We start from the raw sequence: 18,528 nt of genomic DNA on the forward strand, positions 1-18,528 counted from the left end.
TTTTTAAAAAACTCTAAATAGAGCCTAATATTACACTGGTTTTAGTATAATGATAACATTGTATTATTTCAGATTATTACAGGCATTTTTTTTAAACCAAAAAGAACATTCTCAGTCTTACTCCTTTTTTAAAAAAACAAAACTTACTTCTTTTAATGCTAGGGTTTAATAATAGTAACATCCAAAGTGTTATTACCTAAGATTACTCACTATGCTTTTCTTCTGTTGTAATATATATATATATATATATATATATATACTCTTTTTTTCTTTATGTAAATGAAACATACACAGATCATCAGAGTGGCTCTTCCCACTCACAAAAGAAGGAGATAATTCTCTGGTATGTTATAGAGTGATTCATTTAAAAAAAGAGATGACTTATATGACTGATGGAAAAGTCAACCAACTTTCATTCCTCTTTTCATGTTTAACAGAGGATAATAATTATATTCTGTAATGCAGAACAGAAAAATTAATTGAAAAAATTTCCTATTTGACAAAAAGAAACTTTGTGAAAAGGACTATATAGCCCCATGACAAAGAGAGAATGATGTGTGGTTTTTAAGTCTGAATATTTTCTGTAGATAATGTGCCTGTGCCAATGTTTTCAATAATCAACTCTATTTCCAAGAATCTAAGATATTCTTGCCAATACTACATTGTATCAAACAAGGCATATATGCTTCAAGAGATGTAATACTGTGAAAATCATCAGACTATACCTCAAAAATGCAAAACTTCAGTTCAGAGTTTAGTGGGAGAAAATAGATTCTGAATGAAAAGGCTCTTGTTTTAATCCACTGACTAGAATACAAAGCAATTCTAAGGAATTACAGAAAATATCTTTCTAGTCCACACTTAAACGGTTCCATTTACTTCGGCACCAATGTACTTTACATTCTAATTTCTCAAAAACAAATCATTTACACTTTAATCAAATGTGTTAGCGCAAAAGGTAAGAAATGGCCTTCACACAGGGGAAAAAATGGCCTTCACACAGGGAAAAAAAGGCATATATTGTTATATGTATTATTTTGTGGACTTCATCAAAAAGAAAAAGCAACCCTTTCTGAAGGTACAAAAATTCATAAAAAGCTCAGAAAATTACGGCCTATGGATCCCCACTTAAAAATTGATAAAAATACGAATTCCCAAAGAGCTGTAATGTCTTAATAAACTAGGACCATCAGTCTCTACAATAGACATGTGCAACATTAGCTCTCCATCTTTTTATAGCTGTCTGGATGTATCAGTAATTACTAGTCCTTTAAGGAGCCTGGGTTAAGTACCTCTATTAGAAAGAAGTACTTTTCCCTCAGCATTTAAACTTAGCATAAAATTTAAATAAGATTCTACAACCAATTCCAGAACATGTGGTTATTGTCACCACATAGGTGAATTCTTTAAAGAAGCCTGTCCAGGGCTTCCCTGGTGGCGCAGTGGTTGAGAGTCCGCCTGCTGATTCAGGGGACACGGGTTCGTGCCCCGGTCCGGGAAGATCCCACATGCCGCGGAGCGGCTGGACCCGTGAGCCATGGCTGCTGAGCCTGCGCGTCCGGAGCCTGCGCGTCCGGAGCCTGCGCGTCCGGAGCCTGTGCTCCGCAACGGGAGAGGACACAACAGTGAGAGGCCCGCGTACCGCAAAAAAGAAAAAAAGAAAAAAAAAAAAGAGTTCTTATCATCTAAGAAATTTTAAATTTCAAGTTTATCTCCTTTAATCATTTCTGAATCCATTGCCAAACTATGATCTCAGTTTTACATTGTTCTTCAGATCTTAAGGATCACACCAGAAAATGAAAAGTACAAATATTGAATAATTTCAACTACTGGTAGAAATCTTTTATATTTGTCTTTCTGTGACTGAGATAAGAAATAACCTGAAAAAGAAAATTGTATTAAAATATTTTTTTCAATCTTACAATAACCTCACAAGATGATTATGTTAAATTACTTCTTTACTATGGATCACTGGTGAAAAAGCAGTATAAGCTGTTTTGATCAAGATTTTGTAAACTTTATATTTTAATAGAAAAATTTTATGATTTAAAAAAGCTTTTAAAAATCTTTGAGTTAAAGTTTATGAAAAGTAGAGATTTCAGCAAAGCCAGGTAGGATACAGGAAAAGATGTGGAAGGTTCAGAATTGGAATTCCAAATCATAGAGACAGAAGTTCTGATGCTACCACACTGTACTTTCCAACTTGCCTGGAACGTCCTCTGCCTTAATCTCTGCCAATCAAACTGATGTATCCATAAAATCAACTCAATGAAACCTTCCCACACAGTGCCAGTTTACCTTTATTTCTGTATCCTAAGAGCACAGGCTTTGGAGTCCAACTGCCTTGATTTGAATTCTGGCACTGCTACTTATTCACTGTATCTGTAGCCTTGGGCTAATTTCTCTAAGTTTCAGTTTTCTCCTTTGTAAAATCAGGATAATAATAGAATCTACCTCATAAAATAGCTGGGAAGATTTAAAGTGATAATACATGTGAAGCCCTGAGTATCATGCTCAGTATTGTTAGTTAATATTATTTCTATCATTCATATACTCTCCAGTATTATTTTTCTTTATATCATGTAGATATTGTCTCTTCAGCTAAAGTTCTCAAAGGTAGAAACTATATTTTATATGTCTTAATTTTCCTCACAGTGCTTAGTAGGGCATTATTCTCTTAATAGGAATTCAAAATATAACCCAGGGAATCTTAGCATGGAAGGGACCTCAGAGGTCAGTCTAGTTCAACCTTCCCCCTAAATCATGATTTTCTCTTGCAACACCCTAGAGACAATCATCTATACTCTATCTTGAACATAGTATATACCTGTACTTGAACACAGCTGTCGACAAAGCGTTCACCCTTCTCAAGACAGTCAGTTTTATCAAGTAGTTGTCTTTTTTAGAAAATCCATCCTGAGGAGGTAGAGAAGCTGGAAACTTCTGGAAAATGATAATACTCATTTGAGAGCTATACAAATTTTCAGGCTCTGTAAATTTCACTCCTGATACTATACCCTTAGAAAATAAGGGAATATTCTGCCATACATACAAAGGTATTTATTACAACACCATTTACAGTAGTAAAATCAGGAATTAACTTAAATATTTAATGTAGGAAAATGGTATAATACCTAAATGGAAAAAAAAGTTCATTAAAATTAAAAATATGAAGAGTAAGGTAGGACATAGTTATAAAATTAATATTAAGTATAAAATTATCAATAAAACAAATTTATATTTATACCATGATTAAAATCGTGTATAAATATGTATATCTGTGGAAAAAGACTAGATGGGACGGAAAATATAAAAATGAAAACAGGGATTTCCCTGGCAGTCCAGCGGTTAAGACTCTGTGCTTCCACTGCAGGGGGCACAGATTTGATCCCTGGTTGGGGAACTAAGATCCCACATGCCATGGTGTGGCCAAAAAAAAAGAAAAAAAAAAAGGAAAGAAAACAGTAGTGATGGGATGGGATGGTAGGACAGCTGGAAAATTTGCACTGCTTTTTAAATTACTTTAATATCATTATGATATTGCTTTAAAATTTTTTTTAAGAGAAAGTTCTTCCTTCTCTTGAGCCAAAATCAACCTCTGCACACCTCACCCAGCCAATGTAATTTTCATTTTCTGGTTCTCATTCTGACCTTTGAAATTACACAAAATAAATCAACTTGAAATATTTGAAAATGATCATCATAGTTTTAGTACCCTCACTCTCTGGCACTCTGGAAGACAAATTAGAGGGGCAATGCTGACATCAGGGAGACTCAGTTAGGAGGCTCAGCTGTCTTTCACCAAGAAAGCAATGATGACAGCCTGAATCAGTACAATGGCAATAGGGCCAGACTGGAGAAGTATTTCAGACACAAAACAGACAGAAATGGCAACCAAAAGGCTGTGAAAAGTGAGAAGAAAATAGGAGTTGAACACATTCCTGGTCAGGCTGCTTGGTAAAGTTTTAATGAAATACAAAGATAAGGAACCTGGGAGGAAGAAGAGCATGTTTGGTAAGAAGTTGAAATTCCATTTGATACTGAATTCGAGGTACTCGTAGAATATATATGTCTATATATTGATGGAGAGATCAGTTTGGAAGAAGGGAGACAAAACCAAACCAGAGAAATAGAAGAAGGCAAAGATAAAAACAAAACATGAGCAAAATAGAAAAACAAAGCAACAGAAGAGATCAGTACAACTAAAACATGACTTTGAGGGCTTCCCTGGTGGCGCAGTGGTTGAGAGTCCGCCTGCCGATGCAGGGTACACGGGTTCTTGCCCCGGTACAGGAGGATCCCACATGCCGCAGAGTGGCTGGGCCCGTGAGCCATGGCTGCTGGGCCTGCGCGTCCGGATCCTGTGCTCCGCAGCGGGAGAGGCCACAACAGTGAGAGGCCTGCGTACCACAAAAAAAAAAAAAAAAAGAAAGATGACTTTGAAAAGAGTAATAAAAAATACTGATTTGGGGCCAATCTAACCAAGAAAAATGAATGGGGCACAAATAAATACCAGATATAAAAACAGGGAAATAACTACAGAAGCAGAAGCAATTTTTAAAATTATGAGACCTCCATGAATAACGTCACACCAAAATATATAAATACTTGAAGATAGGGGAGAGAAAGGTCAGTTATTTATATTTTTGGTATGATGTTATTCATGGAGGTATCTTATAATTTTAAAAATCACTTCTGTTTCTGCAGCTATTTCTCCTTGTTAGAGAAAAACAGAGTACATCTCTGTAAACTTTAGAGTGGATAAAAATTTTTAAATAAAAACTGCCGAAGATAGCCGAAAAGATTGATAAGTTGAACTATATTAAAATTAATATTCTGTTCATCACAATACACCGTTAAGAGAGTAAAAAGGCAAGTTAGAAAGTTGAAGAGATATTCACAATACATGTATCTGACAAAGGACTTATATGTGGAATATATATTCAGAACTCCTACAAATCCATAAGAATGAAAGACAAACCCAACAGAACCCAATAGAAAAATGACAAATGACTTGAAAAGACATTTCACGAAAGAGGACATCCAACATGGCCAATAAACATGTGAAAAGGTGCTCATCTTCATTAGTCATCAGGAAACTACAAATTAAAACCACAATGACCTACCACTACACACCCACCAGAATGGCTAAAATTAAAAAGATGGAAAATGCCAACATTTGGTGAGGATGTGGAGCAACCAAAACTTGCTGATGGAAGTGTAAATTGGCACAAGCACTTTGGAAATTGCTTTGTAGTATCTGTTGAAGCTAAATGTACTCATATCCTGTGACCCAGCAATTCTACTCCTAGTAAATCTATTCCCTCCAGAAATGTGTATATATTTCACTAAAAAACATGTTCGGAATGTTCAAAGCAGTGAAAAAATGTTTCATACTCCATGATTCCACATCTATAAAATAAAAAACAAGAGAAACTAATCTATGCTAATAGAAGCCAGGATAGAGATACTCCTGTTGAGTAGAACAGTGACTGCAAAGTAAGACTGAGTTTTCTCAAGGTGCTGGTAGTATTTTGTTTCTTGATCTGGGTGCTGATTTCACATGTGTATTCATTAGGGCTGGAATGGGGTGAGGCAAACAAGATACCTAGGAAGTAATATTTAAGGTGGTACTCACTCTTACCTTGTTTGCCTCACTCTCATCCCAGCCCTGGTGTTCAGTTTGTGAATATTTATTGAGCTGTATCACTATGATATATGTATTTTTCTGTATGTATATTATACTTGGATTTTAAAATGTAAAAGGGGTCTGGTCTACCTTACCCCACAAATAAAAATAAACTCCAAGTGGAATAAAAATGTAAAAAGAAAAACCTTAAATTTTTTATAACAAAATAGAGGAGAATATTAAAAATGAACTCAGATAAGGAAGAATTTCTTAATATCCAAAAGCACATATTAGAGGAAAAGAGTTGACTACATTAAAATTAAGAACTTCTCTTTAGCAAAAAACATCTTAAAGAAAGTGAAGAGACAAGCCACAAACCTGAAAAAAAATTGCAACATAAATAATGAAAAATAATTACTATTCAGAACATATTTTTAAATCAATGAGGAAAAGATAAATAATCCAATAGAAAAATGCATGAAAGACTTGAACAGTTACTTTATACATAAGAAAACCAGAACCGCCAATATACATGAAAAGATACTTAAACTCATTAATAATCAGGGAAATGCAAATCAAAATCAAATCATGAAGCATTACCATTTACATCCAGGAGTTAGGCAGAAAACATAAACTTGGGTAAAATTAAGTATTGACAAGGGGACTTCCCTGGTGGCGCAGTGGTTAAGAATCTGCCTGCCAGTGCAGGGGACATGGGTTCGAGCCCCAGTCCACGAAGATCCCACATGCCGCAGAGAAACTAAGCCCATGCGCCACAACTACTAAGCCTGCGCTCTAGAGCTCGCAAGTCATAACTACTGAACCCGCGTGTCTATAGCCTGTGCTCCACAACAAGAGAAGCCACCGCAATGAGAAGCCCGCGCACCAGCAAAGAGTAGCCCCGCTCGCTGCAACTAGAGAAAGCCCGCGCACAGCAACGAAGACCCAATGCAGCCATAAATAACTAAATAAATAAAATTTAAAGTATTACTTAAAAAAAAAGTATTGACAATAATGTACAGCACTCCTTCCACTTTTGGTGGAGCATAAATTGGTACAACCATTTTAGAGAACAGTTTTTCATTACCTAATAAAGTTGAAAATGTGCAAGCCCTAGAACTCTTTGGTATATTCCCTGGAGACACTCTTGCATATGTGTACGAGGAGGTGTATACATGAATGTTTATAACAATTGCAGAGGAAGAAAGAATGTCTGTCAAGAGTAGAATAATCTACAGCAGTGAAAATGAATGCACTCTGACTTAAGTTTATCCATAACACTTTTCTACCCCAGTAATCAAGAACTTACTTATACTTGCAGTGAGTATGAATAAACACCTATAATATTTTAAAATATGTTTAATATGCTCTTATAAGTTATAGAAAATCCAAAATTTCCTAAATTCATGGGTACCTTTTATAAAAAGAAGTATATTAGAAAGTCTTTTTTTCTCCTAGCCATGGACCACTTCATCTAACAGAGTATATTTCCTTCTCGAAGATAGTGCTTTTTTAGAATAAAGACTCGAGGTTAGGGGCTAGTTTTGTTTCAGTTTTTACACCCGGCACACTCCATTGGATCCTGTTACTATGATATGACCTGTGTATGAACTGAAAAATGTCAACTGGGTTTAACTGAAGCAATGGAGGGTCGCTACAGCTTTGCCTTACGTGATTGTTGCATTCCTCTTCCTCTTCCTCTTCATCACAGTCTAGACCCTGATGGGCGATCTCTGTAGTGCTGCTCTCCTGAAAGACTCTGTCCTCCAAATCAGACACTCTGGTGGCCTCAGTTGTGACTTTTAATTTCATGCTGTGAAAGCCAGTGGAGACCAATCCCGCTTGCAGGTTTACAGGGTTCCCCTCGAACAGCAGGAAGTGTGAGTTTACCCCTTCTTTAAAACCAGGGGGATGGTAGTTATGTGGGGTCACTGCAAAATGAAAAGGGCAGAAAACCGAGAAAACTGTTGAGTTTCAGGAGAACAAGTCAGCATAATCTTTCATGTGTAACAACAGACATCTCTTTCAAATGCTTGCCAAAATCCTTCTATTTATCCAAAACATTTACTTCACCACTGAAGGAATTTGACTAGAGGTCTCCACTTACCTGCATTATAGTAGTGGAGGTTCATAGTAAGTATAACATCATTAGGAAGGGGTCCAAGGTTCTGCATCATCATGTACAATTTACGCATCAGTAGAACACTGGCTTTCTTAACATCTTCACTGTTTGTCCCACTTTCGAAGGTTGTGCTACTGCTATAACCACATGGAAAAACAGCATACTTTTCAATCACATATAATACTGAAAATCTATTTTAAAAAGAACAAAACTTTTTACTATATGATCAGATAAATATAAACTCAGGACACTCTTGAGACTATTTTAGAATGTAAATTAGAGGAGTTATTGTACTTTTTGCAATGTATATACAAAGGATTTCTTAAGTAGCAAGTTCCCTTTAAGACATTTTCAATGTGACCTGATTTTTTAAAAATCTGATTTACAAATAACTGCATACTATAATAGTGAGAGCAATGGACTTGACATTTAATATTGGCTCTGCTGCTAACTGGCTGAATGACCCCAGTCAAGTCACTTAGACACTCTATGTCAGTTAGCTCCTATGTGAGATAAGCTTACACACATTTCTATACCTCTCCAAGTTAAATCAATCATCAACTCTGGGCCTTTGTATCATCTGGTTATCTCTCAGAGGCATCCCCTTCTCACTCTTACATGGATTATGACAATGACTGACTATTCTTCCTGCTTTTCTTCTTGCCCACACTGCAAAACATTCTCCACACTACTACCAAAATAATATCCTAATAGGAAAATCCACTCATGTCATGCTCTTGCTTAAGTTTCTTCTATTATATCCATCAACTTTCAATCAAATTTGAGAACAGTGTGTGTACAATGCCTTTCACAACCAACCACACACTCACCTCCACCTTCATCTGCAACTACTACCCAGTTCCTTCTTACTCCTGTGCATTTGTATGTGCTGTTCACTTTGCTTGTACTGTGCTTTTCCCACTTCTTTTCCTGACTCTACCGAATTTATCCTTTAATACCCATCTCATGTGTCATCTCTTCAGGGAAGTCTTCCCTGGTAATCCCTATACCTCACCCCTGTTTGTAACTGTATGTTCCCTCCAGACTATGAATGGCTATATTTTTCATCTCCACTGTACTAAGTTTAGTGCCCAACTATATTAAGTACTCAATAAACATTTGTTGTATTAATGAATGAATGGACAAGTTGGACTAAATTACCTTCCAACTCTAAACATTTTTTATTTCTCTCCAAAATTTTTTCCCCAATTAGTCTCACATTTGAGTAGTTTCCAAGGACTATGACTGCAATATATTTTTACAATGCCTTTCTCAATACTGAAAAATAATCCTTAGTAATTGAACTACTAGAGATAGTGTGAATTCATAAAACAAACATTAAGGAATCACATTTGCTCCTTTTTCAGTTTTGAAAAACTTAAAGTTTTGTCTACCAGGATTTAACCAATTTGAAATAGGTAATGAGAGGGAGGGGCTGTTGCCATGTAGCACATGGGATCCTTCAGTATACACCATATTCATAAAATCATACTCATGTAAAATCATTTTCAAGACTCCCTTGTACTCTTTTAAAAGGAAAATTTTCTTTACTATAGAAGAGGTGATAAGGTAATTTTGTATGAACAATCACTTGAACAAGTGCCCACCTTTGGTCACGTATGCATTACCTTCTCTTCCCCTTAGTAAAAGATTTGACCATTTCTTCTTTTTTCTTTTTTAAAATATTTATTTATTTATTTGGTTCTGCCGGGCCTTAGTTGCAGCACGCAGGATCTTCGTTGCGGTGTGAGAGAACTTTTAGTTGTGGCATGTGGGATCTAGTTCCCTGACCAGGGATCGAACCCGGTCCCCCTGCATTGGGAGCATGGAGTCTTAACCACTGGACCACCAGGGAAGTCCCAGATTCGGCCATTTATGTTTTACTGTTCACCTCTAGACATATGTGCCTTCGTAACAAAAGAGATTAATCTGCTTGTCAGTTGTACAGAGAGTAAAAGGCAGCTGTTTTATGTGCGAGAATATGTGTGAAAAGTGCTGAACAATCTGTAAAGTGTTATACAGATGTTAGCTAATGATGGTTAGTACCTTAATTCTTGTTCCTAGAACTTACTTCCACGTCACATCCTAATGCTGTCCATATATTTTACAAATGAGAAGATAATTAAGGGTGTGAATCTTGGAGAGAAATCATTAAACTTGTAATAATAAATGATGAGACAGAGCTAATAGTATGGAAAATTGAGAATTAGGCCACATTTCTCTTCAGTGTTATTCCTTTCAGAGAAACTCATCCCCCTGAGGTGCAGCTTTCTACCACCCAAGGCTTTTCTCCATCATCCACCCTCCCCACTTCTGTTCCGTCTCATCAGCAATACTTAGCTCTATCTGAATCCAAAAGCTACTGGGAGGGGAATAAATGTTGCTCCTCAACAAAACATCTCCATCTTTACTAAGGACCTTCTGAAGTAAATGTCCTTGTCCTTGCTATTTAACCCATTAGTATATCTAAAACTTGGAATTTCAGACTTGATAGGAAAATGCAGTGCTTTCCAGTCTTTTCCATACAGGGACACATAGATAATTATATTTGTATGACATACTGGGGTAAACAGATGAGAATATTTGTGTCTATAGGTAAATAGCACAGGGGTTTCATCTACCCCAGTCCTGATCTGGCTATATTGAGGGTAGAAAGGGTTAATATCTTGGCATAGCAATTGAGAAACTTTGAATTAGTGGCTAGATAGAGCCTCATGGAGTTCTTCAATCAACACCACATAGACAGCCTCATTAATATAATTTCTACTGCTGTGCCACCCACCAACCACCATTGCCTCCAAAGACCACCACCATCCCCACCACTAGGTACAATTTACTGTGTGTTTATTATGTGCCAGGCACGGGTAAAGCTTTGTATATGCATTATAATTTAATAATCACAGCAACCAAATGAAGTAGATATTATTAATTCCACTCTGCAGATGAGAATACTAATATTTAGGGAGGTTTATTATTCTGTCCAAAGTTAAATGACCAGTAATAGTCAGAGCTGGGGTTCCAAGCTAGATCTTTCTGCCTTAGGAATTGGAACTCTTAACCACTAAATTGCCTTTAGACCCTACTAATATCACCTATAGGAGAAGAAGGAAAGAAGCAAAGGAAGCCTCTTCTCCTACTGGCTTCATCTATGGATTTCAGAAATTTAAACAATTTTTACAGTCCCTTTTCATAATAGTGGTTTTTGTGAGATTGTTGGGGAAGTTACAAAGGAAGTATAAGACCTATCTCTGGCCTCAAGAAGCTTATGTTTACCTCAATCCTACATATTTCTCATGTTCATTAAACAATTAGATTCTACCTGTCAAAATCCATAGTGGCTCCTTCTTTTGTGTATTTGAATTTGAACTGGTATATCTCAGTCACTTTCTAGAAATAGCAAAGGGAATAGAGAAAGAAATTATTTTTAAAAAATCCAGAATCTTATCTGATAATAGGTAAGGAACACTTTCATTGTATACCTACTATACCTCCTACATACTTGTTTTATAGCATTACATTATTCAGGAGTAATATTTCCAGATATAAAGATAACACTTTTTCTCCTCCATGCTGAAAATGAGTTAGATGGCATAATCTCTTGTTACCATCTTAAAGCTGGAGAAGCTAAAGCACAGAGTCAAGTGTCTGACCCAGCTTAGGTAAATAACAGTGGAACTAGTTAAGAAACCATTCATTCATGATAAGGATATTTATTGAATGTCTACTTTGTGTCAGGCAGTGGAGTCACTATGGTGAACATGACAGAAAAGGTCCCTGTTTTTCTGGAAAACACAGACTGGTGGGAGAAATGGTCGATAAACAAGTAAACAAATAAAATAATTTCAGGTAGTAATAAGAGCTGTGAACAATATGAAGCAGATGCTGTGACAGAGTACAGAAGGGAGAGGTGGTGATTTGGTTTGGAAGGAACAAGGAAGGCCTCACTAAAGAGGTGATGTTTGAGCTGAGCCTCATTGATGAGAGAGGTCAGCCATGTGCAGAGCTAGGGGAGAGCAGGGCACCCCAGCAGAAGAAACATCAATGCAAAGGCTCTACAGTAGGAAAGGAAGCCTCTTCTAGGATCACAGAGGAGGCCAAATGGCTGACGATGAGTGAGCAAGGGGGAGAGTGTAGGAGATGAGGTTGTAGAGAAAGTTGTGGGGCCTTGTTAACTAAGGGGTTTGGACTTTATTCCAAGTAAACCAGAAGTCCACTGAAGGATTTTAAGCATGGGAGTGATCTGCATTTTTTAAGATCACCTTGGCTATTTTAAGAGTGCAGAGAAGTGGGAACCATGAGAACAATTAAGAGACTTCTGAAAAAAAAAAGAGAGAGAGAACGCAAGAGGGAAGAGACATGGGGATATATGTACATGTATAGCTGATTCACTTTGTTATAAAGCAGAAACTAACACACCATTGTAAAGCAATTATACTCCAATAAAGATGTTAAAAAAAAGAAAGAGAGAGAGAGAGAGAGAATTCTGTAGTAATTCAGGGAAGACTAGAATGGCAACAGGAAAGCTAGAAAAAATCAGAAAGGAACCAGGGTCTATGGTATCAGGTGTTTTTTTATTTTTGTTCTTTTGATCCTGCACTAAAAACTAGACACCACTGCTGTCTGCTAGCTGTAAATATGGACAAATATAAACAGATATAAATAAGCTAGAAATAAAGGACAGATTTCCTCATGAGAGATGTACTCCATTTAAAATAAGGTGATTGCCTAATAGTTGAAGCTAACAGTTGACCCAGATACATGTACAGTTGACTGTTGAACAACATGGGTTTGAACCATGCAGGCCCACTTACACGCAGATTTTTTTCCAATAGTAAATACTACAGTTGTACATGATTCATGGTTGTTGAATCTGAAAATGAGGAACCAAGGATACAGAGGAACCGTGTATATGGAGGACCTACCATAAATTATACATGGATTTTCCACTGCTTGGGGGTCACCACCCCTAACCCTTGTGTTGTTCAAGGGTCAACAGTAGTCTGTACACAGAGCTGGAGAAGGTGCTAAAGACAGGCAAGGGTATGAATTTAAGTCTGAACACAAAAAATACCCTTCATTCATCTATTGCAGTGTTTGTTTCTTGACAATGTGGGGATGGAATGTTAGACTGATCAGAAAAAATCACAATGTTCTTGTTACTTTTGTCTATTCTGAGATTTGGTATCCCATGAATTATAGGTGAGCAGGTCCTAGGGAAACTGGCTCATGGTGCTTATACTCTAAAAAGACTGACTTGTAATGGAGTTATTTTTAAGAGAAAAAGATTTTTTCTAGCAAGACAGTCTACTTGAGAAATCAAACCAAGTTCAGAATGTTGCTTTGTGAGTACGAGAGATATGTGAGAATAGAGGTGCCTACAGCAACAGGTTCACTCCAGACAGGCTAGATACACAATATCCTCTCTTCCGTTGATGCGTTGATGCATTGATGCGGTATAGTTGCCCTGTCAAGTAAACAATGCCTGTTCTTCCTGACTGCCCATGTTTCTCAACCAGCTCTACCTTTTTGATGCTCTGAGCTATCTTTTATTTTTTTTAAATGTATCAAGAGTGGATCCTTTAGTGGCTGATAATTTTATTAACATTTTATTATTTGGTCCCTAGTGCAACTACTAATAAAAGAGTTATGTTTGTAATTGTTTTATAGAAGATGATAATCCTTAATAACTTCCATCCGAGTCTGATTGATCAAGGAAGGTATATTTACAGCAGGCACTAGTCTCTTCTTAACACCTCATAAAACATTCTCCTGCTTTTCAGATTAATGTGTTGCCTAATAAGTATGAGTCTTTAAACTGCTCACCAATGGTTTCTATTAATCATACTGAATGCATCCACATGGTCCAAAGCAACAGCAACATACACAGCTTTTCATTCTCCCTCCACACTCCAATCCATCGGCAAGACTTTTCAGGTCTATCTCCAAAGCACATCCCAAGTCCATCTGGTTCTCTTCACCTTCATTCTCTTCACCCTATCCAAGCCAACACCGTCTCTTTCCATCTGATCTGCTTGCTTCCGAACTACTTCTCCTCCTCCAAATTCATTCTCTGTTCTACAGCCAAAAAAAGTTTTGAAAATGCAAATCAGACCATGTCGCTCCTTTGTTAATGGTTTCCCATTGCCCTTAGAATAAAATCCAGAATTTACCTTGGTCCATGGGCCTTACTCATCTGTCCCCTGCCTACCTCTCTGACCTTATCTCCTGCCTCTTTCCCTCCCACTCACTCAGTTCCAGGCTCAGGGCACCCTCTTTGTCCATGAACACACAAGATGCCTTCCTGCCTTTGGGCCTTTACACAACTGTACTCTGGAAAATGTTGTCTCCAGTTGATGATAATAATCATGATATCTGGGCACTTCCCTAAATGCTCTACATCTATTCATTCTTACATAGCCACACTCAGAGTAGGTATTACATCATTATAGATGAAGCTAGTAAGTAGTAGAGCTGGGATTTGACTCCAGCGCCTGCAATGTTAACTACTGTGTTGTTCTGCAGTCACATGCTATTACCTCTCACAGGCCTGCATGGGGTGACTCTTCTTCAGTTTCAGCTCAAACAGTGGCCCCTCAGGGAGGCTTTCCAGGGACTGCCCTCCAATCTTTCTTCCTCCATTCCCACCTTAGCACTCTCTAGCATACCAACTTTTATTTTCTTCATAGCATTACGATCTATCTGAAACTGTTTTGCTAAGTTTTGTTTACTTGTTTATTGTTTATCCTCCCTCATAAGAACGTAAGCTTCCAGACAGCAGGGACCTTGTCTACCCATTAACTCCTGTGTTTCAGGCACATAAGGGGAACCCAATTAATACTTGCTGAATGAATAAATATTCAGCCAGGATAGAGTTCACATTCAATTAGGATTTCATCCTACAGGATTTTTTAAAAACAAAGTATCTAAAAATATATTGTGGCTAGAAGCAGGGACCATCTATATTTCAGTTCCTGAAGCAGTCTGTTAAAAGTGGTGTTGACCACCTCTAACAGGCAAAAAGAAAAACAGATGGTGAAATAGTAGGATTTGAATCCTCACAATATTCAAATATAGTAATTCTTTATGGGTCTATCATGCATTAAACTGTGTAAAAATTTCCTTAACATATTTACATTTCGGCTTACACATCTTATTAATACCCTGCACCCATTCTTTAGTGTGTATCTGCAGAAAAGACACACTAGCCCTCTTCACTACTTTAGTTACTTTCGTCAGTTCATCTCTTTCTTAAGATGGAGCAACCAGAACAAAGCCTCAAGTGCAGAAGCTGTGTTTGTGCAATGCCCAAAACTCTGTTGGTCTCTGGACTGGATAAGCAAACTTATTTAAGACAGAGGTTCTCAACTGGTGTACCATGACAGACTCTTCACAAGAGTGCTGCAAATTTTAGTCCACGTGTAAAATGCATTTTTGCTTCAGGTAAATATTAATGTTGTTACTGTTTGTGCAGTTTTGCTTAGGGGACAATATATACTTCTACCAGTATGAGTCAAGAAACATGGTACCATATCAGATAAATGCCAAAGAAAGACTTTATGTGAGAATGCTGTTTTGCGAGTATATAGAAGAAAGAGATCAAAGAGGTAAATAGTTCTATCAGTGACTTGGTGCTAAAGAGCAACCATAAAACAGTGTAACCCCATGGATACTTTCAGGCACTATGAACATTGCTGTGCCATAGTTATACCATAATTATTGCTGACACATTTGGTGTCCTTTTAAGTCTTTTAATACCCTTAAACATGCCACCAAATTTTCTAGTAATCAAGAGTGTGCCATGAACACAGAGGTTAGGGATCACTGCTATAGGAAATAATATGTAAGAGTTCAAAATATTTTTTTCTGGGTCATAAATGATAGCTCAGAACTTATATAATAAGCTTTTGCTTTCTAACTTTATTATTATGTACATTGCCTGCATCAAAACTCATTTCACAGTTTTCTTCCCACTCTGTAATATTTTTCTGTAGATAGCCCAATTTCCTCAGCATTTCACTACCTCAAAACCATTAGTTTCAGATGAGTTTTACATGCATAAGAAAACATAATAATTTATTGCACTAAGGAAATGACCAATTTATTAACAATTTATCAGGAGATCTTACTTTGGGAAACCTCCCCTCAAACCTACTGAAAACAAAAAAAATTGAAACTAAACTAGAGACAAAGATAAAAATAGGTTTAGCTTGGGCATTGAGGAATTGTTACCCACCTCATGCACCAGTTTTCTTCTGCCTTGCTCAAACAGCTGTTTATAATCTTGCCAAAGAAGAAAGGATATTAAAGGCTAAAAAACACTTAACTTAGTTGTGAAGGTTACCAGTTAGGCTAAATCCATAGGTTTAGGGAAGGAAAATTGAAAGCAAGCAAAAGGGAAAGGGAAGAGGAAAGAAAGCTGGGAGGAAAATAGAGGATAGAATGAGAAGAAAGAACGAAGGGCTTCTCCCTCCATTTGTGCCACTGCCACAGCTGTCATTCAAAGTAGCACAAGTTACTATTACGTATCCAGGACTATGAATTCACACTGGGAGATCGAAAAGAAGACAAGATTTGTCCTCAGGAATCACAATCTGGTTAGGGAGATAAAGTAATCTTTATGAATTAATTAAGAGTGTTAAATGTGAGGTCCTGCTGGAGAAAGGAATTTAGAGAAAGGAGAAATTAGTGTGAACAAAACAGCCAAAGAGGCTTTCATGAAAGCTTTAAACATAAGTTGGTGTTGAGGATGAGTAGGATTCAATAAGCAGAGGGGAGAAATTTAGAGAGAGAAGTAAAGAGGTAAAGCTTAAAAAATCTATGAAAATGTCAGAAGGGAGAGAATTAAGTTAGCCATAAAAAAAAAAAGTTTAGCATTATGCCACAAAGGTCAGAAATAGAAAGGATTCAGCATCATTTAAAATAAAAATAAAAGGTAGTTTTCATACAGATTCTTACTGTTAACGTGTTAGGGAATACGCTCAGTTCTACTCAATGTTTTTTTCCCAATACCCTTAGGTAGTTTTTTAAATCTCATAATAAAGAATTGGTGACATTTATAATAAAACACACTGAAAAAGCTCACTACAAGTTGCTTTGTTCATATGGTAGTCTAGTGATAGAATTTATAGCCTCAACTCAGGTAAACATATTTAAATATAATATACTGCCCATCTCTTTATGTGTTCTTACCTCAGGTTCCTTCGGATTTGTGTAAAGCTATTTAAGGAAAAATAAACAGCATTTAATTTCTGAAACTAGATTACTCCCCACAGAATACATTTTCTATGTGAAGAGTTCAATTTGTGCTATATTAATTGAGTACTGAAATATATATATATATGTATCTTGAGATATATATTTCAAGCTAGAGATAGAATAAGCTCTTATTTTGTGAACATAGAGAGTCTTTAGAGCATTCTGTGAACCCTGATTATAAGGAAATTGATAACCAGATATTTATGATTACTGCGACTGCACTACAGTCACAGTAATTTGTTATGGTTTAAAAATTTTAAAATAACTCATATATCTAAGACTCTCAATAGTATCTTTTCAGGCTTCCCTGGTGGTGCAGTGGTTGAGAGTCCACCTGACGATGCAGGGGACACGGGTTCGTGTCCCGGTCGGGGAGGATCCCACATGCCGCGGGGCGGCTAGGCCCGTGAGCCACGGCCGCTGAGCCTGTGCGTCCGGAGCCTGTGTTCCGCAACGGGGCAGGCCGCGGCGGTGAGAGGCCCACGTACCGCAAAAAAAAAAAAAAATAGTATCTTCTCATTTTCCTTCTATTCATAACTACATATACCGTGTTATATACCAGGAAGTATACAAAGCTTCAAAAAAGTCTGTAAAACTTCAAGAACAAAGAGCTTTGAGTCTGTAAATTAACTCAGAAAATGAAATGCTAATAGCCAATAGATGAAGCAGATAGTATAGCCTATATATTTCCTCATGTATTATAATATGCCAAAGAAATATGTAGATTGTGATCTTTTATTAAAACTTCTGATAGAGTTTTTTTTTTCTTCCAAAATGCATAGGACAGACAATGAAATTCAGGGAGGATGGGGGAGAGTACTGTTTTACTATTTCACTTGCCAAAAGACAATGAAGCAGAGACAGAGGCTTGGTCTTTAAATGTGCACTTACTGTAAGTACTGCCACGTGTAGCTTCAAGAGAAAAGAAAACTATTGTTACTATACACTTGCACCTATATTATTATTATTTTCAATAAAGTCTAATTAAAATATGACTTTCAAATTAAAAGATCTGGGTAGGAAAAAAATACTATTCAGAAGGTCAGAGAAATGGATACTAATTTTTCATCCATTCATGTGAGTCTCTATTACATACCCAAGGTTCTGCTGGGGAGGGGAGAGATGGAAAAAAAAAAAAAGAAGAAGATAACTATCCTTAGTCTTTATAAGTTACGTTCTAGTTTGGGAGGCAAAAGATATACAAAATAATTCATTATTACTAAAAGTTAATTATGCCATAAGCATCTCGAAAACAGTTTGTGTTTTGAAAGTAATCTAAAATAAAAAATTTTAAGTCTGATACAAGTCTACAAAATCTCTGCCCTCCCTACAACTACATTACTATAAACAGATTCTGCTTGGAAGAATAATGGAATATATAGATACAGAGATAGAGATATAAGCAAGCCTATTAAAAACTAGGATACAAATGAGAAAATTTCAGGACCATAATTTTGTATCAAATTATTCACCTATTTCACCCAAAAGACTAAAACTTTAGTGACACTGTGTGGCCGTTTTG

At 36.7% G+C, this 18,528-nt stretch overlaps 1 protein-coding gene across 1 annotated transcript in view; it reads right to left on the bottom strand.

Moving 5' to 3' along the window:
- HORMAD2 (HORMA domain containing 2) overlaps positions 1-18,528 on the bottom strand; it is a gene marked incomplete at its 3' end in the record, with an annotated part of 65,920 nt that overhangs the window by 38,143 nt on the left and 9,249 nt on the right. The window contains 5 exon segments of the mRNA XM_079943014.1: positions 7,301-7,560; positions 7,737-7,888; positions 11,071-11,138; positions 16,941-16,967; positions 17,898-17,918. Of these exon segments, the coding sequence (XP_079799140.1) occupies positions 7,301-7,560; positions 7,737-7,888; positions 11,071-11,138; positions 16,941-16,967; positions 17,898-17,918 (528 nt within the window).

The sequence above is a fragment of the Stenella coeruleoalba genome (assembly GCF_951394435.1).
Source record: "Stenella coeruleoalba genome assembly, chromosome: 14".
NCBI lineage: Eukaryota > Metazoa > Chordata > Mammalia > Artiodactyla > Delphinidae > Stenella > Stenella coeruleoalba.